The 27,821-nt window shown below is 32.9% G+C and overlaps 1 protein-coding gene across 2 annotated transcripts in view; it reads left to right on the top strand.

The window, feature by feature from the left end:
- The window catches only part of SPOCK3 (SPARC (osteonectin), cwcv and kazal like domains proteoglycan 3), a 302,561-nt gene extending 275,377 nt beyond the window's left edge, over positions 1-27,184 (top strand). For both annotated transcript variants that reach the window (XM_084884339.1, XM_084884338.1), the window contains exons 7-11: positions 7,867-7,986; positions 13,895-14,116; positions 19,231-19,293; positions 22,884-23,021; positions 25,498-27,184. In XM_084884339.1, the coding sequence (XP_084740465.1) occupies positions 7,867-7,986; positions 13,895-14,116; positions 19,231-19,293; positions 22,884-23,021; positions 25,498-25,667 (713 nt within the window). In that variant the 3' untranslated portion in view covers positions 25,668-27,184. The remainder of the gene's footprint in view (positions 1-7,866; positions 7,987-13,894; positions 14,117-19,230; positions 19,294-22,883; positions 23,022-25,497) is intronic.
- The last annotated feature ends 637 nt before the right edge of the window (positions 27,185-27,821 follow it).

Here is a 27,821-nt window from a genome sequence, read left to right as displayed (position 1 = left end):
TATTTTTCAGAAGTGGGGTTGGTGATGTTTTATTTCTTCATTTATGAAATTCTTTGTTTTACCAAAAGTTCATAAGATAAAAACATCAAATATGTTTGAGTACCTTATGTAATGATTTTCTAACATTGTGCAAGAATGAAGGATGATTTGAGAAATATGTATAAATCCTTATGAATCAAGCCCAATAGACATAGTAGACATTTTGCTTAGACCCACGAGGTTTTCAAACAGAATTGATAACATTATTTAAAGTTAGTGCACAGTTACCTTGTGGATTCCATCACTCTAACCAGTGGAGCCTTCCCAGAGCTACCTCTCTGCCCACAAATTTGCAGTTAGGTTTGAGCTTCTTATTACAGAACTAGTGGCCCAGTCCACAAAATCCATGCATAGAGGAGGGGTTCCCTCAGCCCAGCCTGCACCCTCTCAAATCGGTGACCCTTTGGAGGATGTCCGACTGCTGGTTTAGGCCGATCCAACAGGGATCGGGCCTAAACCAGCAGTCGGACATCCCTATCACAATCTGGGACCACTGGCTCCTAACTACTCACCAGCCTGCCTGCCTGATTGCCCCTAACTGCCCTCCCCTCCCCTGCTGGCCTGGTCTCACCCCCAACTTCCCTCCCCTGCCAGCCAATTTGGTTCTGATTGATCGGTTTCTGTGTCAGTCACTGTCAAAAGCTCCACCTCCTATGCAGCCATTGGCTCCTCACAGTTCACTTAGATTTGGTTCTGATTGGTCAGTTTCTATGCCAGTCAACATCTCTGGGCTGATCAGCAGCCCCCACAGAGGCCCAGAGAGAAACAGAAGCATGGCTGCTGGTGAAGCCCAGAGAGAAAGAGAGAGGCAAGGACTGATCAATAGCTGCCACAGAGGCTGCAGATCTGACCCTGCTTCTCTCCGGGCCTGATTTGCAGCTCCCTCAGCAATCACTGCTTGGTTGCTGCTCCTACACCAGTGGCAGTCAGTAATGGGTCGCCACAGCAACCCAGCACTAGCTGCAGGACTGACTTCTGGTCAGTCAGCTTTCAGTCATTTTGGGCTTTCCGGACCCTGGATTTTTATATATCAGGATATTAGGATATTGTTTCAATGAACAATTCACAGTAATAGACATCAGTATTCTTTCTTTAGTAAATGATAATCTTAATAATTACATTTAAGTTTGTTACAGTACATCAGGAGCAATTTCACTTTTTTTTTTTTTTTTTGTAAAATGTTAGTCTAAAATGAGACTTGAGAAATAATTATGGTCCCCAAAATACAAAAATAAAGGGAAAATAAATAATCAAAAGTAAATATTTAAGAGTTATGAAATATGTCTTCTTTAATTTTTGTTTAAATTTTGCATTTATAACATTTCATTAAATTTCAGGAAATGTGTGGTTTAAAGTTTCTAATTTGGCAAAAATCCCTCTTTGTCCAATGTTTTTATGGATAAATCATTGCCAAATTTAGATTTAAATGACTTGTTTTTAAAAGAAAATTCACTTGGACATATTATATAAATATTTTCAAAGATTTGATACTGAACATATTATTCATGTATTTACAGGTAGGAACTTCAGAATAAAATGTCTTGGGCTTCTGGTAGGCACTGAGATGTTCCCTAAATCACTCTATCAATTCTCACTACTTGTGATCCTTTTTTGAGTAATAAGAACCTAGAATGTGAGTGCACAGTACTCATTTTTTTTCATTGTTTAAAGTACTACATATGCCTCCTTTTTCCCCAATTGACATCCCCACCACCACTCCCACCTCCCAGGAAAGCCCCCAATGCTCCAGTTTCTGTATCCATTGGTTATGCTAATATGCAATTGCACAGTACTCTTGTGTAGCCTGTCACTGATGCATATTTTATTGACAAGAAAAGATGCTAGTGTAGCCTAAGAGATTTTTCTGAATTAAGAGTACCAGATTTGCCATGGAATAACTATGATATGAAATGAGGTAACAAATTCTCTAAACTAATCAGTGTTATAAAGGAAGCTAATATCTGAATGTTTGAGTTAATGACTATGATCAATAAATTCTAATTGTCCTCCTTCACCTCCTGTCCACACAATGTGCATTTAGTAATTGCCCTGCAGTTTTCATGAAGGAGAGACTGCAGAGAGGGAAATGTCTCTCTCAAACACATTTTCGGAACTGGGGTGAAAAGCCAAAAGGTATGAAAGAGTATAATCAAGACCAACAATCAGCCTCCCGCCCCTCTTCTCCTCATTTCCACCCTGGGTCATAGTGCTGATCGTTTTTAAGCTTACTGCTTCTTCCCATCTGGTGATGAGCTCATTTGTGAAACAGCCATTTATCAACTTCAAACATTACCTTTACATTTTCTGCTTTGATAAATGAGAACATATTTCACTTCTCTCCCACTTTTCAACATAATTACATGGCTATTCTTAGCTTTTTATTGGTTACAATTTAGAAAGCAACATCATTAGCAAAAACAAAAACAGAAGCACTTAACCATCTGTTTCCAGTTCCATAGACATTGCTCGCCTCCATGAGGACATTCGCGTGGCCATGTTTCCCTCCACGTGGACTTTCTCTGCCTTCATGTACCTACTGGCTAGAGTTGGACCGTTCATTGCCAAAACTGAGAATACACCCACATTTTATTCTGTAATAGTTTTTAAATCATCTGTGAATTCTTTATAAAGTAAGCCAATTTGCACATACATTTTTTTATAATGTGACAATGAAAATACCTTTCACTAAAAAGTTAGAATTTATGCTGCAGTTAAAGCTATACAAATGCATATATTTTTTCTTTCTTAATGGACAGTATTACTCAGTCTTAACTGCATCTACCATTTCATATCCCCATATTATGACTATGGTAAGTTTTCTACAAGTTTTTAACTTCAACCAGAGACTATTCTATCAAATCACTCTGGCCATCACCCATCAGATTTGTTTGTTACTGAGCTGACCATAAGCTTGCTTCATTTTGAAATGTACTACATGGCTAGTCTGAATACCGTGCTTCTCAGTTTTTGAGTGAAGTTCCTCTTTTGTAAATTTCATGCCATTGCATTTTTTCCCTTTAGTTTCTTCTTTTAGTTTGCTGCAACCCATTCTCATGGGGGCAAGGAATGCAAAAATATCTGAGCTCTTGCATACCTACACATGCCTTTATTCTGCCCTATTTGATTGATAATTGAGTAGATATTGGGTACTTGATTAAAATTTATTTATTTTTAATGTTTTTGTTGATTTTAGAGAAAGAGGAAGGGGGAGAAAGAGAGAGAGAGAAGCATCAATAATAGAGAGAAATATCAATTGGCTGCCTCCTCAATGCCCCCTACTGGGGATTGAACACTCAACCTAGACATGTGGCATGACGGGAACTGAACCAGTGACTTCTACCCTGTTTCCCCGAAAATAAGACAGTGTCTTATATTAATTTTTGCTCCCAAAGATGCGCTAGGTCTTATTTTCAAGGGATGTCTCATTTTTTCATGAAGAAGAATGCGGTACACATTTATTGTTAAATGAAAATAAAGGAAATTTATTACCTGTATACAGTACGGTAGTACAGTAGTTGTCAACACAAACCAGACAAACTGTGAATCCTACAGGATCAAGAATTTACTCATTTATTCAATGACAATCATGTCATCATCTTCTGAAACATCATCATAACAATCCAATTCCTGAATTTCCTGGTGAATTTCTTGTGACTCCATTTCTTTCATAATCATTGTACCAAATCTCTCATGTTTAGCAATAGCACTGTCTTTAAATGAGTACTTCTTGTCAAGGTAGCCTGCTCGCAGTGCATTTGCAATGCAACTGTCAGTGATTTTCTCCCCTGAATTCTTCACCCAAGTCACAACTTCTTGCAGTTTAGGTTTCACAAAGTTTCTGAGACAGAGCCTGGGGGGCCTTAGTTTTTGGGGGATGCCTCTATTTCACTCAGAAGGAAACCTGTAAGTAGGTCTTATTTTCAGAGGATGTCTTATTTTCGGGGAAACACGTTAGGTACATGGGACAACACTCAACCAACTGAACCACATTGTCCAGAAGTAGAATTTATTTCTATTATAATGTTGAAGGAGTGCTTTATATTGTTCTGTAATCCAGTATTGCTAATAATTATTGGAAGATGCAGCTGAATCTTTGTGTTTGGTAGTGATTTTTTATTTGCTTTTTAGTCTGACTATGTTTATTTTTAGTTTTTCCTGAAAGCTCCTGTAATTTTATTTATATGTTTTATAGTCTCTCTTTTAAAAAATATATTTTATTGATTTTTTACAAATAGGAAGGTAGAGGGATAGAGAATTAGAAACATTGATGAGAGAGAAACATCGATCAGCTGCCTCTTGCACACCCCCTAATGGGGATATTCCCACAACTAAGTAAGGTACATGTCCTTGACCTGAATGGAATATGAGATCCTTCAGTCCACAGGCTGACACTCTATCCACTGAGCCAAACCGGTTAGGGATATATTCTAAATACTGAAAGATATTTTGGTATGAGTGTATTTATATCTAAATTTAATTAATTCAGAAAAGATCTCGGTGGTTCCTTTTTTTTTTCTTCCTGAAAACTTGTCCTTTTGCTGCTATAGGAATTATTTTCTTTATTTTTGAAATAATTTATCAATTTCAAATTATTCTTTCTCTTAACAACTTCCATAAGGCAGATAGTAGACTTGTTAATCTGGACCTCTGTGTCTCCTTTCCTTTAGGTTCTTTTGCTCTAGTCTCCCTCTATTGTTTTTGTTTTATAGTCTAGATTGTTTTCTGGCTTTATCCCCACTGATTCTATTGTGTTTTGTCTTTTCAAATATGTGAGTAGGTGTGTGTGTGTACACAAATATAAATGTATATGTAACTTTTTAAATTTTCAGGACCTCTTCCCTTTTCATTCATTTGCTTTACCTAATATCATGCTTAGTTGAAGAACCTTGTATTAAAACCTAGCTTTTCTACCCATGGACACAGACAATAGTGTGTGAAGGCCTGGTGCGGATGGTGGGGGCAAGGCTAAAGGGGTCAATGGAGGGAAAAGGGGGCATATGTAATACTTTCAAACAATAAAGATAGTTGTTTTAAAACCTAGCTTTTCTTTTAATCATATTTATTATGTTGTTATGATTTATTATCCTGTTATTTATTCCTGGCTACAACTCCAATTAGATCAATGAGTACCCAGTACTGTTCTAGTTCACTACTGGCTATAAAATTTAGGGCAGTCATTTATATTCAGTGTCCTACTTTCCATAGCTATAAAAAATAATAATCATTTACCTGGTCTTCCAGACTTTATATTAAAATCAAATGTGGAACCTCATCAAAAGCATTTCATGCTGTATAAATACAATGAATTATTTCTAGGGGAATGGTTAGAAAATATGAAGATTGGACATTTTGACTTATTCTACAAAAGAACAGTAGTAAACCACAGATGACTGTCAAACACTTACAAGAGTGAAGTTTGACTGGTCATATTGCCATCCAAACATGTCTGTAACAAAGGATTTGATCAAGAGTGAAGTAGGAATGTCATTCTATAAATAATTTTATAGTCCAATATTGTTTACCTCAGGTATTTTGTTGTGTGATAAGGACATTTGACTTATGACTTATAATAATGCCTAACAGTAGTATAAGCCTCTGTCTGGAAAAAAAAATAAAGGCAAGTCTTATGGGGTGACCTCCCTCATGGGCCCCTGTTGATGCTGAGGAATATGTGGTATCGTATTAGCTTATTTTTCCAAGAGATCTGTTTTTAATTAATATTAAAAATGAACTTGAACAGACTGACAAATCTCAGAGGGAAGGAAGGGTGGGAAGAGATTAACCAAAGAATTTATATGCATGTATGGATAACCCATGGTCACAGACAGTAGTGTAGTGAAGGCCTAAGGTGGGGTGGGAGTGAGGTGGAAGAGGTCAATGGGGAAAAGGAAAAGTGACATCTGTAATACTTTCAACAAAAACATAAATTTAAAGAAAATTAAACTGGAAGATACATGCTCCTTTAAAGAAGATATATTGACATAGGCTTTGTGTATTTTCTTTTAAAAATCTGTTTTGGCTGAAACCAGTTTGGCTCAGTGGATAGAGCATCAGCCTGTGGACTGAAAGGTCCCGGGTTCGATTCCGGTCAAGGGCATGTACCTTGGTTGTGGGCACATCCCCGGTGGGGAGTGTGCAAGAGGCAGCTGATTGATGTTTCTCTCTCATTGATGTTTCTAGCTCTCTATCCCTCTCTCTTCCTCTCTGTAAAAAATCAATAAAATATATTTTTTTAAAAATATGTTTTGTTCAATGTACATCTCCGCAGTGATGATCATGTCACATGACAACAGTCATAATTTACTAAAATGGAAATTGATAAGGTTTCAATGAAACAGTGTCTTGTTTGATCTAATTTGGATCATGCTACTACTGAGGCAGTTTGCTATAAAGATTAAGACTTGTGCCCAGCCAGCGTGCCTTAGTGGTTGTGTGTCAGTCAATGAGCCAGGGAGTCATCATTTGATTCCCAGTCAGGGCACATGCCTAGGTTGTGAGCTCCATCCCCAGTGTGGGGCATGCAGGAGGTAGCCAATCAATAATTCTCTCTTACCATTTATGTTTCTATCTCAGTTTATCCCTCTCCCTTTCTTTCTGAACTGGATAGATAGATAGATAGATAGATAGATAGATAGATAGATAGATAGACAGATAGACAGATAGATAGATAGATAGAGATATATAGATAGATAGAGATATAAATATAGATTTTTTTAAAGACCTTGTATTCTATCTTTTGGATACAGAATTTGGATCTGACACTTGCCAATGCATAATTTTTCTAACACTTAAATGTCAGCAATATTAGCATAGGTTTTATAAAGTTTTTATAAGGATTAAACATGTTATTGTATATAAAGTATTTTTTATAGTATGTAGTGTTAGAGGCTATTAGTATTATTATTATCAGTATTATCACAGGATTCTTAATTCCTAAAATATTCTAGTAAAATACCTGCATCATCTTACATAGAAATTGAAGGTATTGTGTATGTAGAATATTAGAGTAAATTTTTAAAATGCTATTTTTCTTAAATATAAATTCATTGAACTCAAAAAATCGTATGAAGTCACAGATATTTCATTATATATACATGATAAGCACTATAGCACTAAAATTTACTATCACAGTTTAAAAAAAATCCTGTGCTAAATTGATCAACCAACTTTTTATCATTTTTAGCAGATAAAATTTTGTTTTTTGTTTGGGTATGTTATAGCCCCTTGGTTGGCAAACTGCAGCTCATGAGCCACAGGCTCTTTGGCCCCTTGAGTGTGGCTCTTCCACACTCAAAACTGGGTGAGTCTATTTTGAAGAAGTGGCATTAGAAGTTTAAGTTTAAAAAAATTTGGCTCTAAAAAAATTTCAGTCATTGTACTGTTGATATTTGGCTCTGTTGACTAATGAGTTTGCCCACCATTGGTATAGCCAATAATAAATGTGTAAGTATTCAGTTTGGATTTCCAACTCTGTATTTCCCCAGATGATTACAACCTTACCAGGACAAAAGTGTACAGAACATACATATTTGACCAATTTATGTGATGTTAAAAATGAGAACATTCAGTTGCTGTTATATTCTAGTGAAAAGTGGAAGTACAATTCTACTAGTAATATTTCTTTATTAAATAAAATATTATACTACATCTCATTGCGTTTGAAACACATTTTTAGTGTTTGAAAAGCTGAAACACAATTAGTCATTGCCTTCCTTTTCTTATCTTTTAGTTGTTTTTACTTTGCAGTTGCTGGAATAGTTTGAGAATTAGCATTGACCTTATGCTAAGTTATTATTCATGATTGTTGTTGTTCCTCTTTGTTTTTAGCATGTAGTGACCTGGAGTTCAGGGAAGTGGCAAACAGGTTGCGGGACTGGTTCAAGGCCCTTCATGAAAGTGGAAGCCAAAACAAGAAGACAAAAGCATTACTGAGGCCTGAGAGAAGCAGTAAGATTTCTATCTTTGAAATATGCCATTGTCTTTGATGTGGGATTTTATTTCCAATGAATCACTTAGATCAAAACACCTACTTCAAAGTTTATCCTTCACTTAGATGCTGAACAAAAATCAGCCTTGTATTTATTTCCAAGCACACTTATAGTATTTTGCAAGGAAATATACGATTTGTGAAGCCCCTGATTGGTAGAAAAAGGAATATCCCTCAGAAGCAGCAATATTTAATCTTTATGTTGAATTGAAGGTATAGGAATATTTTTTCAGTGTTTTCATAGAAGTGGTAAAGAGTAGAATAACAGGGGGGAAAGGTAAGAATTTTGGAACACAGATTTTTAGAGAGCACAATTAGTGCCCCTCATTCCCAAGATTAGTCTTTTCAAGATGGCTTTGCAGACATTTCTACTTTGAACCAATGATGACAATAGACTAAAAGGGTATTTTCAATGATACACTGAAAATTAAATTTATTAACAGGAGTTATATGAATCTGATATGATTCTTTTATTATCTATTCAGGGGCAGGGCACCTTTTTTTCTGCCAAAAGCCATTTTGATATGTATAACATCATTCTTGAACCATACAAAATTATCGACTTCAAATTAAGGTAAAAAATTTTAATTAACTCACCCATAATGCCTTGGCAGGGCCAGGAAAAATTATTTCGGGGGCCTTATACAGATTGTGGGCTGGATGTTCCCCACCCCTGATCTATATAATCCCCCCAGAAGTTTTTGTTTTAATTCCTTGGACATCAGAAATGCAAATTGAAATAGGGAACTTGTTATGAGTAATTTTGTAAACTTTGCATTTTTCCCAAAAGAAACCTGTTAATATGATTTCATTTCCAAAAAAAAATATTTTTTTACATATTTAACATGTAGAAAAGAAATAAATTGAAACATGCTTAATTTTAGGGAGCATCCAAAGATTGAAGCATTTGACTTAAAATAGAACAAGAGGAAGTAGGCAACAATCATAAGCAGCATCTTGTAGCTAACAAAGAAAGTCCCAACTATGTTTCCTTTGCTTATTATGACATTACCAATCCACTTTCAATTTTCAAATATTAGCTTCTAAAAAAAAGTCATAAGATGACACACTCATCTATGATCTACATTTCCTAAAATATCTCATTTGTTTTCTTCTCCTCAAAGAATTTTTTTACAATTTCCACTTTCTGTATTTATATATTTAATAGTTGTTTTACATCGTAATAGTTTTTTCTTTATTTTATTTATTTTTTCATCACAATTTATTCATCCTCTTATACCCTCTTTCACCTATACCCATCACTTCCCCCCACAATCTCTACACTGTTGTCTATGTACATGAGTTCTTTCTCTTTCTCTGGCTCGCTTTTTCTCTTTTGCTCTACCCCTTTGTTTTTGTGATTTAGAAAGGCATTCCTCACTGGTGGACTACTTTAACTTCTACAATGTTTACAATTTCATTTTAAACATTTACTTGTGCCTTACCTCACCTTGTGGTGTGAGGTAGGAATCCAGTATTATTATTTTTTCCTCAGTAGTTGATCAAATGTACCAGAACTATTTACTTAATAATTCTCATTCTTTTGCTAATTTAATTTTTTAAAGTACTTTATTGTTTGAAGTATTAAGGAGAGTATTATATATGTCTCATTTTTCCACCATTGACCACTCCCTGGCCACCTCTAACCCCCAGGACATGCCCTTACCCCCTTAGTGTTGTGTTCATTGGTTATGCTTATATGCCTGCATACAAGTTCTTTAGTTTATCTCTTACCCATCCCCCTCCCCTCTCTTCCCCCTGAAGTTTGATTGTCTGTTCGATGCTTCTTTGTCTCTGGATCTATTTTTGTTCATCAGTTTATGTTGTTCATTATAATCCACAAATGAGTAAGATCATGTGATATTTATTTATTTAGCATAATGCTCTCCATGTCCATCCATGCTGTTGTGAATGGTAAGAGTTCAATTATGCTATCACCAATGGATATAATTATCTCTAAATGCGTAGTGACTATGTGGATGTTTCTTCCCACAACATTCAGAAAGAAATAGTAGTATTTTCCCTATGTTGTAGAAGTGTTTCTCAGGTTTGTCTTCAGAATTATTGATTATATTTTGGGCAGGTGTTAATTTTTTGATGCTTTCAGAATAAGCAACTGAGATATCTGATCTTAATTAATAAGTTTATATTTATCCTTTTTTATACAAACATATCTGGAATGGGACAAAAATTTGTTCCTGGCCCTTATATTTTGATTTTTTAAAATTAATGTCAACACCTCTCCATCTAATAATCATACTTGAATATTTACTCTCAAATATATCCTTTGAACTTGAGTTCAGAAAATTAATTTTTCCCATACTTGGAGACAGATAAAATGAGAGCTTGTGGCAACATTCAGTACAGTGCCAGTTTAATTTTACACATTCTCAAATATTATTTCCCTTTCTAGTTGTTTTCTTGTAAGAAATGAGACATTCTTAATATAATAGGTTTAATTATAAGAAACTTCTTGAGAGATGAATATTTTTGGAGAAAAAAAATACTCTGTTTGAATAAATCAGAGGCCAACTAAGAATAAATTTACAAAAGGAAGTTATCCATTAGAACACATAAGATAAATACATGGAAGAGAGATAACAAACTCAATCAACTCCTCAAATGGGTACACCCTCTGAGTGAATCTTCTCCTGACATAATCATATTTAATGTATAAATCAGCCCTCTAATATTATATTCCACATCTCCTTTTTATTCTTATTTTTCCTTTGTAGCAATTCCCACTGTCTACCATAGTGATAATCTACTTGTTCATTTTGTTTGTTTTTCTCTCTCACACACCATCTGTTTTCCTCTCCATCTCTTTCTCCTTCTTTCCCTTCTTCCCTCCACCTTCGACTATTGTAAATTTAATGAATGCAAAGGTCTTTATTCACCACTGTATCATTGAACCATATAATAGTTTGACACACAGTATTCATTCAATAAAAATGAGTAGAATTAATGAATAGATGTAGCAAAGAAGCAGCGAAAATACTACATTGTTTGCAGATACCATAATTTAGCCAATCAGTTATTTCCCTAGGAATGATTGTTTACTATTTCAATTATTTTCTACATGACAATCAATTCTGCAGTTACTTGGTATGCTTTTATTCCCATAAGAACGATTCCATACAATGGAAGTAATGGGGCAAAATATGCATGAATTTCAAATTATAAATTGTAAAAAATGTTGCCAAGCTACTTAGCAAAAAGTTCAGGGCATTTTTAAGTTTTAACAGGTAAGATGAGAATTAACTTTAGACTTCACCCCTACCATTAAAAAAACAAAAAGTTCATTTTAACTTTTCCATCATTGTGAGCACTTTATTATGTTGTTAATTTAATTTGTATTTGCTTTATTGGTGATGAGATTTAACACAATAAGTGTATATACTGTGCCATTATAATCTGTATACCTTGATATATTTTGTTTCATTGTTTAAATCTCCAAAAGTTAAAGAACAAATATTATACATGGGTGTTGTTGTTTTATGTTTTTTTTTGTTGTTGTTGTTTGTGTGTTCGTGGGTTTTTTTTGTTTGTTTGTTTGTTTGTGTTTTTTTTTTTTTTTTTTTGTGTGTGTGTGTGTGTGTGTGTGTTTTATGGTTGTAGTTGAGTCTCTGTGTGTCTGACCTTTGGAAAAGATACTATATTAATTTTCTTTTTGTCTGTTTGGAAAGCACAATCACATGCAACCATATGCAAAATCCCCAGATTAACAGTCTGGCTCAGATTAAGATAATGTTTTATTTTTGCTTTCCTATACACTAAATGCTCTCCTCAGTCAGAGAAAATGATAGAATTACTTACATCCCCAGGGTAAATGAATACAGTCTAATTTTTTTCCAAGACATTGCTCACTTTATGTCTTGCTGTCTTCATATTGAGAGAAAGATTGCTTTTGGAATCCGATGACTTAAAGACAATGAACTATTTTAATGCAATTAGGAGCCTTCTAGGACAACATCTTTTGAAAACAAAGATTTATAAAATCAGAAGATAAATTTCATTTTCTTATGTCAAGTAATAAAAAGAAAGATACAGATCATTGCTTGTTTAGTTTGTTCTAATTATTGAGACATCTGGCATTTTCTTCTTTTATGAGGCAGACAAAATAACTCTCTATAATAACATTTCATTATACACTTAGTATTACTTACATATTCTCTTACTATTTGATTTTAAAAATTTGCCAAATTATACGTTCATTAGTGGCCCAGTGCATGAAATTCATACATTGGAGGGGGTATCCTTCAGCCTGGCCTGCACCCTCTCTAATCCAGGACCCCTCGGGGGATGTCCAGCTCCTGGTTTAAACTGGCAGTTGGACATCCCTCTTGCAATCCAGGACTGCTGGCTCCTAACCACTCACCTGCCTACTGGCCTGATCCCGCTAACTGCTCTCCCATGCCAGCCTAATTGACCTAACTGCTTTCCCCTGCCAATCTGGTCACCCCTAACTGCCTCTGCCTTGGCCACACCACCATGGCTTTGTCTAGAAGGACATCTGGTCTAATTAGCATATTACTCTTTTATTAGTATAGATAGAGGCCTGGAGCATGGGTGGGGGCTGGCTGGTCTGCCCTGAAGGGGGTCCCAGATCAGGGTGGGGGTCCCACTGGGAGCAGTGCCAGCCTGGGCGAGGGGCTGAGAGAGTTTGCAGGCCAGACACACCCCCATCAGTGTGAGGGTCCCTGCCTTTAAAAATATTTTTTTTTTATTGATTTCAGAGATGAAGGGAGGGAGAGAGATAGAAACATCAATGATGAGAGAGAATCATTGATCAGCTGCCTCCTGCATACACGACACTAGAGATCAAGCCTGCAACCCAGACATATGCCCTGACCAGGAATTGAACCCTGACCTCCTAGTTCATAGGTCTATGTTCAACTGCCCATCTCTACTTCTTGCAGACACTATAGACTTTATTAGGACTCTCTTAGGGTTCTCCAGGCTAAGTTTTGGAAGACAAATCTGTTGAGTCCTCCATCCCAGTAAGTAGGGGAAGGGAGAAGATAGCCTCTCTTCACTAACTCTGAATGCTTATGAAAAGATAATGGCTCTTCTCTCTTCTTCCCATAGCTTATATTCATAAAGGCTGGTATAGCACCCTTAGGCTTCTCCATTGCCCTGAAAATCAGACTGGGAGAGAGGCAGTGGTTTAGATGCACACCAGAAATCTCTTACCAAGAACTCAGTTTCTTTGAATGGTTATGCAGAATTTAGTATATTTGTTTTCTACAGGTTTCTTTCTTCATGTAATCCCTAAGCATATGACAATTTCTGGTAGAAATAGTTTTAACCAGTTACCTCAACCTATGCTATTTTAAAAGTGAGCTCCAAGGGAACAGGGCCTCATCTAGATTTTTCAACCAGGTATTTCCAGAACCAAGGCCAGGACCTGGCAAAGAAATAGGAAATGAGCAACTTATGTTTGCCATTGCTTTGTTTGAGTGGGGGGATTTTGTTTTGATTATGCAAACAATCTTACATGAAAAATGAAAATAAATCAGATTTTTTTTCCTCTGTGCTTTTATGAAAATGTCACAAATACCTTTTACCTTATCCCCCTTGCCTAGCATGGTGGTATACAGATAGAAAACATTAAATATGTTCAGAATACACAAATACATTCCAAAAAGGTAGTGGAAATTTTAATTTGTCAAGTCTACAAATTTGAGTTTTAATTCCAATAATCTAAAAATGATAAATAGGATTCAAACATTAAACGCTAAATAACTATAACTTTCTTTGCAATTATTCTTACATCACACACTACACAAACAATTATATTGCTTTATTTTGCTTCCTGCTGATGGGGACTTTCAGGTTTAACTAATCATTTTCTGTCTTTGCCATTAGGATTTGATACCAGTATTTTGCCAATTTGCAAGGATTCACTTGGCTGGATGTTTAACAGACTTGATACAAACTATGACCTGCTATTGGACCAGTCAGAGCTGGGGAGCATCTACCTTGATAAGAATGAACAGTGTACGAAAGCATTCTTCAATTCTTGTGACACATACAAGGACAGTTTGATATCTAACAATGAGTGGTGCTACTGCTTCCAGAGACAGCAAGGTAAAAGATGAGACACCTACCAATGTACATAGTTGACCTGCATGTCAAATTTTATCTATTCCTTTATGATTAAAAAAAAAAGTGCATTCTATATCTCATTCATTTCAGTAGATGCTTTTCTGATTAGAGTGTTTAATAAAAGAGCATATAAGAAGCATGTTGAACAATATAATTCTGGTAGGGATGCAAAACATGCTAAATATGAAAAATAATAATATTTATATTAATATACTTCATTATAGTTTCCATTATAAACCACCAAAAATCACATAGAAATATGAGAACATCAATATTAAAAGTAATCAGTAAAATTAATTTGCTATCTACATTGCCCACACTGTAAAATAAATTGTTTTTATCACTCTAGTATAGAGTTTTAATGTTCTATTTTGTGATCTGGTTAAATGAGCTGAATGAACCACAGAATTTACCATAAAGTTATTTTTACTCATCTAATTTTTAAATAACTTAGTCTTCCAGATTCTCAAAATTACTTAGCTTCATAAAAATCCACAGCAAAGAAAGTGCCTTGATTCTCTGGAAGAAATGAAATAACCTGAACGATTGGAATGATGCTATTTCTTTTTATTCAGAAACATGAAAGTAATGCAAAATTGGAGTCATGCTTATATGCTCAGTCGAATAATAATTATAATCATGTATATAAAGGAAAGAGATCCCAAAAAAAAAAACTCATGATAAAGTTGGGGAAAATGTAAAGATATAATGATATGTATAATTTGAAGCTAATTTTATAAAAACAGACTGATAATTTATCTAAAATAGTATCCCTGCTATTGTCACTGATTTTTAAAATTCTTGACAGCTAATAAAATGAATAAGTTACTTTAAATTATATTAATGATTCTCCATTTTTCATATGGGAAACTAACACATTATATAGGGTATTTTACTGTATCAATTACTTTTTCATATATTAGTAATAGTTTAATAAGTAGGGGTAAAATGATTATCAATAAATTAATTAGCAGTGGGTCAATAGTAGGGTATGTAGCGTAGCTATCAATACATTGTTTATAAACTAGTTTAAGTATTTAAAAATTATATTTGTTTTATGAAAATATTCTAAATCATATATACAGACACACACTCAAACAAACACATTGTTGACTTTATTATTACATATGTGCTTCTAGGTGATAGAACATGCTATAAACTACATGCTGGTTTTAATGACTGTTATGCATTAAATTCATTTAAAGAAAAAGTAAATCTAGGTAAACCTGTCATAAAAAGACATGTGGTCTTTTGTTTGATAACAAAACTTATTTTGTTTTGTTTTTCCTTGAATGTTATGATAGTATGTTTACTATCATAATTTTTATAAATTAATATAAAATATTCTGAATTCCTCTGAATATTTCTTCAGAAATAAATACTTTCATCTTGAAAAAATTCCTGTATTTTTCAGTAATATTTTAGAACTGATTTAAAATATTCCCCCCAAAATTTTTGCTTTGTATACTTTTCATTTATTAATCACCTTTCTTCCAAAGTTTTAAAATTTGTATAGTCAAGTGAAGACATAATCTGAGATCATTTAATACATAGTAGAAATAATTTAATTAAAGGTTACTCAAGATAAAAAAATTTATACAACTACCCCAAAACTAACGAGAGTCTGGCTAATTAATGTTCATCACTTGAATATGCTAGAAAATGTTACAAAAGCACTGTCAAAATAATTAACTTATTTATAATAGTCTATTAAGTAACTTCATAAAAAAAGAATAGCCATTCATTTAAAAATATTCAAATGTTTTACCTTATAAAGGAACCTTTTCCTGTTTTTTCAATAAATAAGAAGTGCTTAAGTTTACTATAATAAATGTAATGTAGAAAGTTAACTTTTAACTCCATAGTAAACTTAAGCATGTTTTGTTTATTGAATAACAGGAAATTATTATATATTACATATAGGAAGAAATTAATATATATGAAGAGAGAAAGGGGGAGGAGGGAGGAGAGTGCTTGCTCCCCTTGGAGCTGTGCAGTGCACAACCTGGGCTGCTGTGCGCTGCCTACTTAGAGAGTCGCTCACAAACCTCCATGAGGGCTACTATATTTTCATTTCTGCCTGTAGATTGCCTCTATATATTTGACAGCTAGTAAAGATATACTCCTCAGAAATGACTAGTTGTGATTATAGGGAAAAAAAACAAACAAAACACCACATTTGTATATTAGAAAAATTGTAAACATATTGATATTTCCTTACTTTTTGTTTTTACCCAGTAACATTTTATTTAGTCCCAAATTGTATGGGATGATAAAACTGCATCGTTTTCATGATATTGAATATTTCAATATAAATCATGCGTGAACGGCCCCAATATAGAGGTTTGAGTTTTTAAACTGAGAATGCAAAACAATGAACAATGTTATTTTCAAAAACAATGTTTTGAAATTGAACTAATAAAAAAAAGTATTCTATTTTTTTTTTGGTGTTTTTAAACTAACATTTTGAGTGATTACTTGTAAATTCAATGATTAAAACATATTTTATATATTCAGTTATATAAACATATAATAATGCATGATTCTCATAAAAAATTTTAGCACATAAAATCAGAATTCCCCATAAAGTTGTAACACTGTTAGGCAGTAAACAGAGGGAGTAAATCTTGTGATATACATTTGTGCATACACTCTAAGCTGACTATTCATAGTCTAACCATGTCAAAACCTTCATCCAATTAATTGGGTTACTATCCTTTATCCAGATCAGTTCTTTGCAAGTGAGTTTAAATAATAGATGAAATCTCAATTTAGCACTTCAGGAATATTTAAGTTAAGGGCCAGACAAAGCTGCCTTTTAAATAATAGAAAAAATATTTCAAAATCAAATATTTTATGTAGTTGTATCTGTCATGACTTCTTTTGAAATTCTTACATCTTTCTCTTATACAGAGTTTGTAGGACTAATAATCAGATTTATTTAGAGAGCTTACAAATCAAGTCAGATATACCTATATTTTTAGGCAATTCAACGGTGAACATATAGGAAATGTTACTTCTACTTTACAGTACCTGGTCATTAGCAATTAGAAGAACAACTTTAAATATATTGAAACTTCAGCTAAGATCTACTATTTGTAATACCTTAAACAATGATTTTTTTAAAAAAGTAAATGATAAGAATAATTTTTGGAGCGCAGTACATTTTAAGTTATCTATTCTCTAACCTCATACTCTAGAACTTGATTCCTATTTTTAATGTTTAGTGTAAGAGCCCCACAGATTATTAAGGAAAACAAAGCAATCAACTGAACCAATTTCAAAATGAAATAGAATAATAAGTAATTACTCAGGCTTTACAAACAGACTCCTTTTTCTTCACAGTTTAGATTCTCAAAAAAAAAAATTGGCCTTCCATGCTAAACTGTAAATCTATATATTAAACACTTTGTCTCATTTCCTTATTCTGCTTTACTTATGTGCAAATTTAATAACTATATGTTATGAGATCAATAAAATAAAGAATTTTAAAATAACTTGAATTAATTATACCTTGCTATTTCCTAAACAGTTCTAGTATAGGAGAATAGGTACTAGTTTATTGTTTTGCTGTTTCAAAAGTTTATGGTACAATTTTTATAAAGCAAATATTAAAAGGATGGTTTTAAAATATGACTGTAAAATACACTGAACTGTTTTTAGCTAAGAATACATATTATCTGTAAGGACATATAATTGTATATGTAATATAAATCAAACCATATTGTGTCTATTTAGAATTTTATACTCCAAAAAAATTATCCTTTAAGTGATTGAGTTTGAAAAATAGCTGAATTGGCTTAATGTTTTAAGTAATGTTTTTAAAGAATAACTTATGAGAAATTATTGTATATCATGTCCTTCCCCAGTTGCATATAGAGTGGTTGGCAAAAGTAGGTTTATAGTTGTTCATATGGAAAAAGACACTCGGGTTATGATTATTAAAAATAGCTTTATTAACTCAAAAGAATGTCACATTGGCACAGTGCACTTAGGCACAATCTGGCAAGTGCTCAAGTTGCTCACCTTCATTATGTGCCCATTATTTTTATTATTGATTTCAGAGATGAAGGGAAAGGGAGACAGAGATAAAAACATCAATGGTGAGATAGAATCATTGATTGACTGCCTCTTGCAAGCCCCAAACTGGGGATTAAGCCTGCAACCCAGGCATGTGCCCTGACCAGGAATGGAACTGTGACCTACTGGTTCATAGGTTGATGCTCAACCACTGAACCACACTGGTTGGTCTGTATACATTCTTATAGTCTACTTGCTATATTTACTCAAACACACGTTGGCACATAGCTCTCACCTAGTTTTGCCAATTCCTGTAAACTGAAGCATCTCGGTGAAATGAAAAGACCAAAGTCTGTCAACATTTTTCAGTATGGAATTTTATTGTGTCTCTGATAAAACCTTAAAAAAAAAAAGGATTAACTGTTTCGTAGACCACTTTTTAATGCAAAGCTGTGTGTCTATATCTTAGAAACTGTTTTAAGTGAGGGGAAAACATAAACTGTTATTTGTTTGGGGGACAGTCCATAAGCTGGATTTACATTGATGAGTTGATGGAGCTTAGTTGGGTAAGAGTTCAACCGAAGGCCTTGTATGAATGCATATGAGCACAACCAACAGACGCAAGACACTGGGAGTGGGGGGATGAGGGCAAGTGCTGGGAAGGGGAGATAGGGGAGACCAGGGGGAAGTCAGTGGGGAACAAAAAGAGACATATATACTACTATTTGGAATACCTTAAACAATAATTTTTTTAAAAAAAGTAAATGATAAGAATAATTTTTCATTATATAGTAAGTATTTTATACCATTCTGTTTTTTAGATCCAATTCAGTCATTCTTAGGACTATCAAGATAACCTAATATGTATAATCAGAACATTCTCCTCCTGTCTCTATCATTTTTGGTACAGATACTTACACACACATGTCTATGTGTATCTCCAAAAGTAAAATGACTAATATATAATATCTGTTTTGCAAAGGCCTGTAAAAAATAACTGAAGTTGGACAACATAGAAATTACACTTATTTTCATTAACTGTAAGCCTTGAAGTAACATTGTTAATGTCATTGCAGACCCTCCTTGCCAGACAGAGCTCAGCAATATTCAGAAGCGGCAAGGAATAAAGAAGCTCCTAGGTGAGTAATAGATTATTCTTCTGAAGTCTTTATTACTTACATAAATAGCCCCAGGGAAACAGCAACATAAAATCAATATTAATTCAACAAAGATAGACTATACTAAATTTCAGTAACAAAATTTATGAAGTTTTTGAAGGCAATTAAACTTACTTTTATTGTCTTACCTATTGAAAGATATTATGTCTGTTTTATTATCCTAATATAATGTTCATTTTGAGAGTTATTAAGTAAAAAAGAAAGAGATTTGAACAAGCTAAAGTTAAAGCATCAGCAGAAACTTCAATTCTAATTCCATGGCTAACAATTCAGGAATTAATGAGAGAGAGGAAGAAAGAAGGGAGAGAGAGAGAGAGAAAGGGAGGGGGGAGAGAGAGAGAGAGAGAGAGAGAGAGAGAGAGAGAGAGAGAGAGAGAGAGAGACCCTGAGTATCTCAAGAAAATAGGAGCACACTTTTTAGTGTTTTTATTAGAACCTTTTACTAACTTTTAGTAAGTTAATATATGTATTAGAACATTCGATCAATAAATAAAAGATAATTCCAAATTTTACCCACCCAAAGCTATCAGATTATTAAACTATTATCTACATATATAAAAGGCTAACATGCTAAGTGTCTGTCTGAGTAATGAAGTTTCATAGCAATGCCTGGCTTCCTTTCCCTATCAACTAACCTCCTTGGAGTGTCTTCAGCCCAGAAACACAGGTGGAAACATTTCACACTGTAACCAAATGTCTGTGAAGCGTTTTCCCATGCCACATCTCATTTGATCCTCACAGAAGTCCTGGAGTAGGTAGATAGGAGACTTGGTGGAATCCTATTTTCTTTTCATTAGCAGAAAAAATGAAGATTTAGGAAGCTTAGAAACTTGACCCAACTGAAAATAAGTAAAAAATGATGTAACATAAAAGTGACTCCAGGTTTTCTCACTGCACAAATATTTTATCCTTTTTTCTTTCTGTGTGATCTATAATAATAATCTGCTTCATATTGATCTTTACTGCTGTGTTTCTGACAATTACCTGAAAGAAAAGTTGACACTAAACCAATGAACCACACTGGTTGGGCTATATACATTCTTGCAGACTACTTGCTGTAATACTTAAGCATACTTTGGCACCTAGTTCTTACCTACGTAGTTTTGCCAATTTCTATAAACTGAAGCATGTAGGTGAAATAAAAAGGTGCTTCACTGGTCTGGACAAAGTTTAGCTAAATTAGAAAGCAGGTCTAATTAAGCAAGCGTATTCTATATCTATAAAAGGCTAAGTTGACTCACACTTGCACAATACATATAAAGCTCTCACTGGTGCCAGTTGCATGCATATGTTTCAATCTGTCATTGTCCATCATGAATTTGGTTGACACTTTAATTATAGAGAAAGGACCAATAGTGATATTAAAATATTTTTTCTAATTAATTTCCTTTCAATGTGCACGAATCTGTGCACCAGGCCACTAGTGTATAATAATTTTGTTTATTCCTATAAATATCCAATTTTAAGTAAACTCTTTTTGGAGTAATTTTAGATTAACAAATTTCATAAAGATAGTACATAGTTTTCATATATCCTTCAACCATCCTCACCTAATGTATCAAATCAAACTATCTTACCATGTATCAAATAAGCATTATATATTTGTCAAATTTAAGAAATGAACATTGCTCTGATCCTACTCATTAAGCATTCATTGGATTTTAGGAGTTTTTCTACTGATGTCCTTTTTCTATTTTAGAATCCAAGACAGAATGCCATTTTTATGTATATTAATGTCCTTTTTTATTTAGTGCCACACATTTTATGATGTATTTGAATCTGATTAATTTGTTTATATTTTGATATGCTTTTTAAAATATAATATTCTATGTTTACAAGAGAAAAAAAATCATCTTTCTTAAAAATGACTTGTTCAAAATTAAAAGCTTCATTTTCTTATTAAAACATTTTAAGATGTGAAACATTACTAATAAGAAAAGCTATGTGTCATGTTTCTTTAAACTCTTATAAAATGCACATGTATTATAGCTCACAAAAGGATGTAATACATTCATACATTGTTTGATTTGTTTCCAATAATCAAAGTTTACCCATGTACAATGGGAAGAGTCATTGAAATTCAACTAAATATTATTTTAGACTTGATCAAGGTTACTAGTGACAAAAGTTTATTGAAATTCAGGCTCTGGTTATTTGAAGTTACAAAAAAACAACATATTTAGCTCACATTTGGGCGGATTCACTTTTATTCCCCTTGCTTAATAAAAATTAAAGTCATTATAGAGTACTGAATGTCTTAAGTATACATAGATAATGGTACTTCTCTGAAAATTGATAAATTGTTGTGTAAGTATAAGGTGCCATATGTTCCAATTTGTGAGTTCAGTCTTGTTTGATTTCTGAATTTCTAGCATAATTCTTAATAGTGCTCTCTTCCATTTTCAAAATATGCTTGTCTAAAGGTTAAATTAAATGGTCACACTAGTTTTACCTCATAACTTTTTAATGTCAAATAATGGTACTTTTTTCATGAGGTAGAATAAGAACATTATAATTTCTTCTCATTTTTGCTGGTATTTACTCCACAGAAGTGGTTTTCAAGTTTTGGTGATACTCTGTCTTCCTCACTGATAAACTAGTAATTAAATTCCTTCAAATGAATTATAATTTTTAAGCAAAATTTATTGTTTATATATCAGACTCTTGAAACTTTTTTAAAGGGAGAAAACTATGATCCTGTATGGTTGCAAGATTAAATTGTCTTATGTTTTATCTATTTATTCGTTTATTGTTATTGTTTTGTTCTCACAAAATAACTCTAGTATGTCTGGTCACTGAGGGGGAAATAATTATTAGGATAGGCAAGAAAATGTTCTGATCTTCCAAAACTTACATTGTAATGTTGGAGTGTTTATTGAAGAATGCTAATTCATTTCTATGTTAATAGTTAAATTTATCATTAACAATGTGATAAATACCAGTACATTATTAGATATTATAAATATGAAAATGAGTGTCTATTTTTCCTACTAGACTGAGTTTAAGAAAGCAATCAAAACCAATAAACCCTAAAATTTCCAATATAGAGGATACAGGGGTCCTCAAACTTTTTAAAGTGGGGGCCAGATCACGGTCCCTCAGAGAGCTGGAGGGCCGGACTATATGAAAAACTAATTCCTACTGTAACACCTCGGCGGCGCTCACTGCCCAAAAAACCTGGCGGGCCGGATCAGACTCCTCTGCAGTTTGAAGACCCCTGGATGACAGACTACATGTACACATACACACATACACACACGCACACACACACTCACGAAATGAAAATAGAATATTGGTGGTAATGAGACTGTGAAGGGTCTGGTATGCCATTCTAAATTATCTGCATGACTTAGTATGCCTATTCAATTAACCAGATTTTAATTCTGTATTATAACTCTCAAAACAGTACCCTTTGCCCAGTAAATTTGCTTAACAAAAGAAATGAAGGCAATTCATTGTTACAATGGCCAGCTTCATAGATGGAGTGAGACATCCATATGTGTATGTCTTTGAGAGAATTAATGAATAATTGATCACTGTGTGTTTCATAGGACAGTACATACCCCTGTGTGATGAAGATGGTTACTACAAGCCAACACAATGTCATGGCAGTGTTGGGCAGTGCTGGTGTGTTGACAGATATGGAAATGAAGTCATTGGATCCAGAACAAATGGTGTTGCAGGTTGTGGTAAGCAAAAGGGTACTTTCTTAGCAGTATCTCAAGCACAGGATAAGTACTTAAGGATCTCAGTCATTTGTTCAAGCATTTAATGAGGACATATTTTATACAAAGACTATAGAACATTTGAGAGGGTAACAAAATATGCATTCATAGCATATTAAAAATTGTATAATTAATGAATGGAATTACTTCATTTAGTTATTTAAGGAATAGTTATTAAAAAGAGGGTTCCTTTTACCACTTCAAATGCAGAAAGCATGTTAGCTACCTCCTGTTTCTGAGGTAAGTCAAACCTTTGTCATCCATTTTATCCAAAACAGCTATCCCTATTGTGTGCCACATGTACATATGGCACCCTTTTTTTGGTAGACCATTGGAGAAGTTGATTTTGGGAGTACATAGTCTTATCAATGAAAGAAAAACCAATCTTTTTTAAAGGCCCATAAAGTTCAGTTATAACTGTTTATTTCCTTATGTTTGAATGACAAAAATATAGTTTGTTTGAAAGGTCATAATAATTAATATTTTAATTCTTTTTATAAGCATACATTTTTATGTATCAACCTAAAATATTACAATTAAGTTGAGCATCACATACATGCAGTTTAAAGTTTTAAATGTGAGTTCTTTTTTATTTCATAAAATGTTTTTCCAGAACACAAGTTTAAAATCAATATTTGTTTGAACTATGGAGAGTTTTCATTACAAAAGCCACTTAGCTATACACACACACACACACACACACACACACAAGGAATTAATGGATTGTGTTTCAAATAATACACAAGACCAAAAATGAAAAAATAGTTGTTCAACCTTGTATTTTAGAAAGTGTGTCATTATCTCCTTTATGTAGATTTTAAACTGATAGACTTAGATTGTTTGCTAAGCTTGTGATTTTATATAAATATGTAAATGACAAACAGTATGAAAGTAATCTCACTTAATGTTTATGTGCTTGTTCTGCATTTATTTATTCCATAAGATTTTTAACACTTTGATTTTGATTTTCTGGCCAATGATACTAGATTTATGTAGGATCAACTAGTACTTAGTAGCTACCTAACATGCTTTTAACATGTATAAAACATGTCTTTGCAATAGGTAGTTTAAACTCATTGCATTAATAGTTATTTCAATTATTAGTGATACCAGAAATGGATAAACAATTTTAATTTATGTTGTAAATAAAAATTATATAGGGGTGAATTTAATAAGTGAACAGGGAAAATATTTTGAAAATGTGATCCTGAGTTTTCTTAGCATTTTGAAATTTAGAAGAGAATACATGAAGTAGAAGAAAAATAATAGTTTGTTCACATGATATATAAATTCCAGTGTGTCATATTATGAAATCAATAAAATATAAATATTGAATTACAACAGTAGGATATATTATAATGTTACCAAAGAATTACAAGATTAAAATATTAGAAGTGATAGAAAATAAACACACACTAACATTAGAAGAGTTAAAAATAGATGTTAAATAATATGTGTATTAGTAATTTATATGTATGGGATATCCCCAAAATGTATACACACACACTTTGAATAATTACAAACTCAGTGTTTATTAAAATGTTTCTCAAAATTTAGCTACCAGATGTTAAAGTGTGTACTTCTAAATATATTTTTTAATAATAACTAGCTACATTAGTTTTCTATTGCTAATGTAACAAATTCCCACAGCTATAGGGCTTACACCACACAAATCCATTGTCTTACGGCTCTGTATGTCAGAGGTCGTGCATGGGTGTTCTGGATGAACACCAAGGTGTCTTCAGGGCTGTATTTGTTCTTGGAGGCTTCCGAGAAGATCCTGTTTCTAGCTTCACATTCCTTAGGACAGTACATACCCCATGTGATGACGATGGTTACTACAAGCCAACACAATATCATGGGCCCTTTCCTCTGATTTCCAAGCTAGCAACATTGCATCTCTGACCCCTCTTCTATAATCAAATCTCCCTTGAACTCTATCTGGGAAAGGTTCTTTTATTTTAAAGACACTCTTTATCATCTGGGCCCGACAGAATAATCTAGGATATTCTCCCCATTTTAAAATCCACAGTTTCATCACATCTTCAAAGTCCCTTTACCATGTGAGGTCACATATTTGCAGGTTGCAGTGATTAGGAATTGAATATTGGAGTGGGGCAATTACTTTGTTTATTGGAGTAGTAGAAGAAGTTATAATTCATTGTCAGATTCACAGTTTGACATGGACTCTATAAAACCTGCGCTGAGATAAATATTCCTGAACTGGAAATCTTACATATTGACCTCAGTAACAATTCTCTTTTTTGGTATATACATTTTAACAAATAATAGAAAATATATATTTTCCTTTTTTTTGTTTAGTAAGTTAAAAGCAAATTAATTTTTTCTTAATTTTCTCAATTTTCATCATAATTTTATATTTCTCAGAAATTATTTTACTACTCAAAAAAATAACATTCATGTTTACATTTTTCCTAAGCTATTGATTTTGAGATCTCTGGAGATTTTGCAAGTGGAGATTTTCATGAATGGACTGATGAAGAGGATGATGAAGATGATATTATGAATGATGAAGATGAAATTGAAGATGACAATGAAGATGAAGGGGATGATGATGATGGTGGTGATGATCATGATGGGTACATTTGATAAGAGCTGAGATCAATACATTAAACATTTCTATTATTTACAAGTGATAGCCTATTGAGAATTACTTTCTTGCCCCCAAATAAAATGATTCTAAAATTCACGTATATTTTGTATAATTATTTCAGATATTGCAGCTAAAGTCATAGAACTTTATGTTTAAATAAGAATCACTTACTTTGAGTTTTTATATGCCTTAGAGAAAAAGAAAACACATATAGAGTCTAGTCAGATGAAAGCTATGAAGAGCTATTGATATAAACAAACAAATGTTTGTAAGAATAAACTATGTAAATCTTCCACAAACAAAACATCAACCATGTTTGAGGTCTTATGTGTTATGTTTCTGAGAGAGACTGTAAGTTAACTTATAATAACTTGTTGGTGACCTGGGCCCCAGGATTTTTTGAAAGTATGCATGACCTTAACTGCAGTTCCAAAGTAGCATTTGTCCCAAACCTGGAAATGAGTGAGGGGATACAACACAGGGTAAGAAAAATAAGAAGTTCTGCATTGTGTTTACATTATTAATGATGTTTATAATTATGGAGTTATTCTGGATATGATAGGGTATTTTATGAAAGGACAAGTATTGAAAACCATGGATTCTGAAAGTTAAAAAACTTAGTTGTTCCTTCTAGTTTTTATTTTAATTTGAATATCAATCTCATGTAGATATTTTTATATTCTTAAACAGCATGATTTCTTTACCTTTCTAAGTTTCTTGATCTTTCTAACCAGATACTTAGGGCAGAATTTAAAGAAAGAAGACAAAGGGAAAGATTTATTTAAATTATATTTTCCCATATAATTTGTGATATGCCCAATGTCAAATTTAAAAATCTTAGTTCTTATTTTAGTTCCTATTATACATAAAAATTTCATTTAACCTAAGAATTACACAATTTTTGTTACTAGTGTTGAAACTTAGAGAACATAATGTATGGTGCCTTGCAAAATAGAAATAGAAAGGTTTTAGCATGCATACCAATATAGAATATTAGGCAATATATAAGCACACCTAATTAACAAAGTAATACCAATAAAGGTACTGCTGCTGGAATGAAGAAAATGGAATATGTTTCTTTCTTTTTTTCTATTGTTACATAATTGCCATGTGGACTTGTTTATGATTATTGTGTAGAGTAGCATTTAAGATTTAACTGTAACAAAAATTACTTTATTTGCTATATTTAAGTTAGCATGTTAATTAATTGTGTAGACCTTTCCATACACCATCACTTTTAAGTATATCAGACCTAAGGTTTTGTGCCCATAATAAAAATGAAAAACCTGTTGTTGAATATTTCACATTGGTATTATAATTTAAACAGTGGGTCAACTGGTTTCCTGATATACCATCCATTGAAAGTAAAATTGGTGGATTAGTTCCATTTGATTAATACGCACTAAAAATAAACTTTTATGTTGACTTTATGTAATATTTAAAGTATAATGCATTTTCTTTTTTACTGTTTATGTATAGTTTACAAAATAAAGAATCTTGTAACCAAATTAAACTGTTCCTTAATGATTTTCTGAGTTATAAATTGTAGCATGAAGTTTTCTTATTCTGTTGGGTTTTTTTATGAATATATTACAACATGGCTAGAAATGGTTTTGAAAATTGTGAATTTTAAATCAGAGCTCTTGGCATCTTAAATATTGTTTTTCTACCCATGTTAAAATGTTTTCGTCTGTTGATTTGTTTTTCATTTTTCACTTGTCTTAGTGTTGCAGATCATTTTCTTTATTGAGGGGGATAATCTAAAACTCATATTTGTGGTATTATATTTAACATATTTAACTAAAATTCTATAGCAACAGCATTTTGAAGAGTGATAGGATAACTTTATTTAATGAATTTATAGAAATTATAAAATATAATATAGGTTGATTAGAAAAAGACAAATAACCAAATTCTATGTGGAGGGTTAGCAAATGAATTTAAAGAAACAAATATAGTGGGCTTAAAGTTAAGATATTTTTTTAAAAGAATTTTTCAGGCTCTCTAGAACGCAACCAGTTCAACAGTAAGTTTAAAATTGAAAATATTTACATTATTAAATGTTATATAAAGAATATATGTACAATTTATATTTATATACATATGCGTGCATAAAATTATATTTGCGATGTTTATATTAGGTCCTTGAT

The sequence above is a fragment of the Pipistrellus hanaki genome, assembly GCF_964339955.1.
Source record: "Pipistrellus hanaki genome assembly, chromosome: 5".
NCBI classification, from domain to species: Eukaryota; Metazoa; Chordata; class Mammalia; order Chiroptera; family Vespertilionidae; genus Pipistrellus; species Pipistrellus hanaki.
Note: the sequence above shows the minus strand (reverse complement) of the source record. Positions and strands in the feature narration are given on the sequence as shown.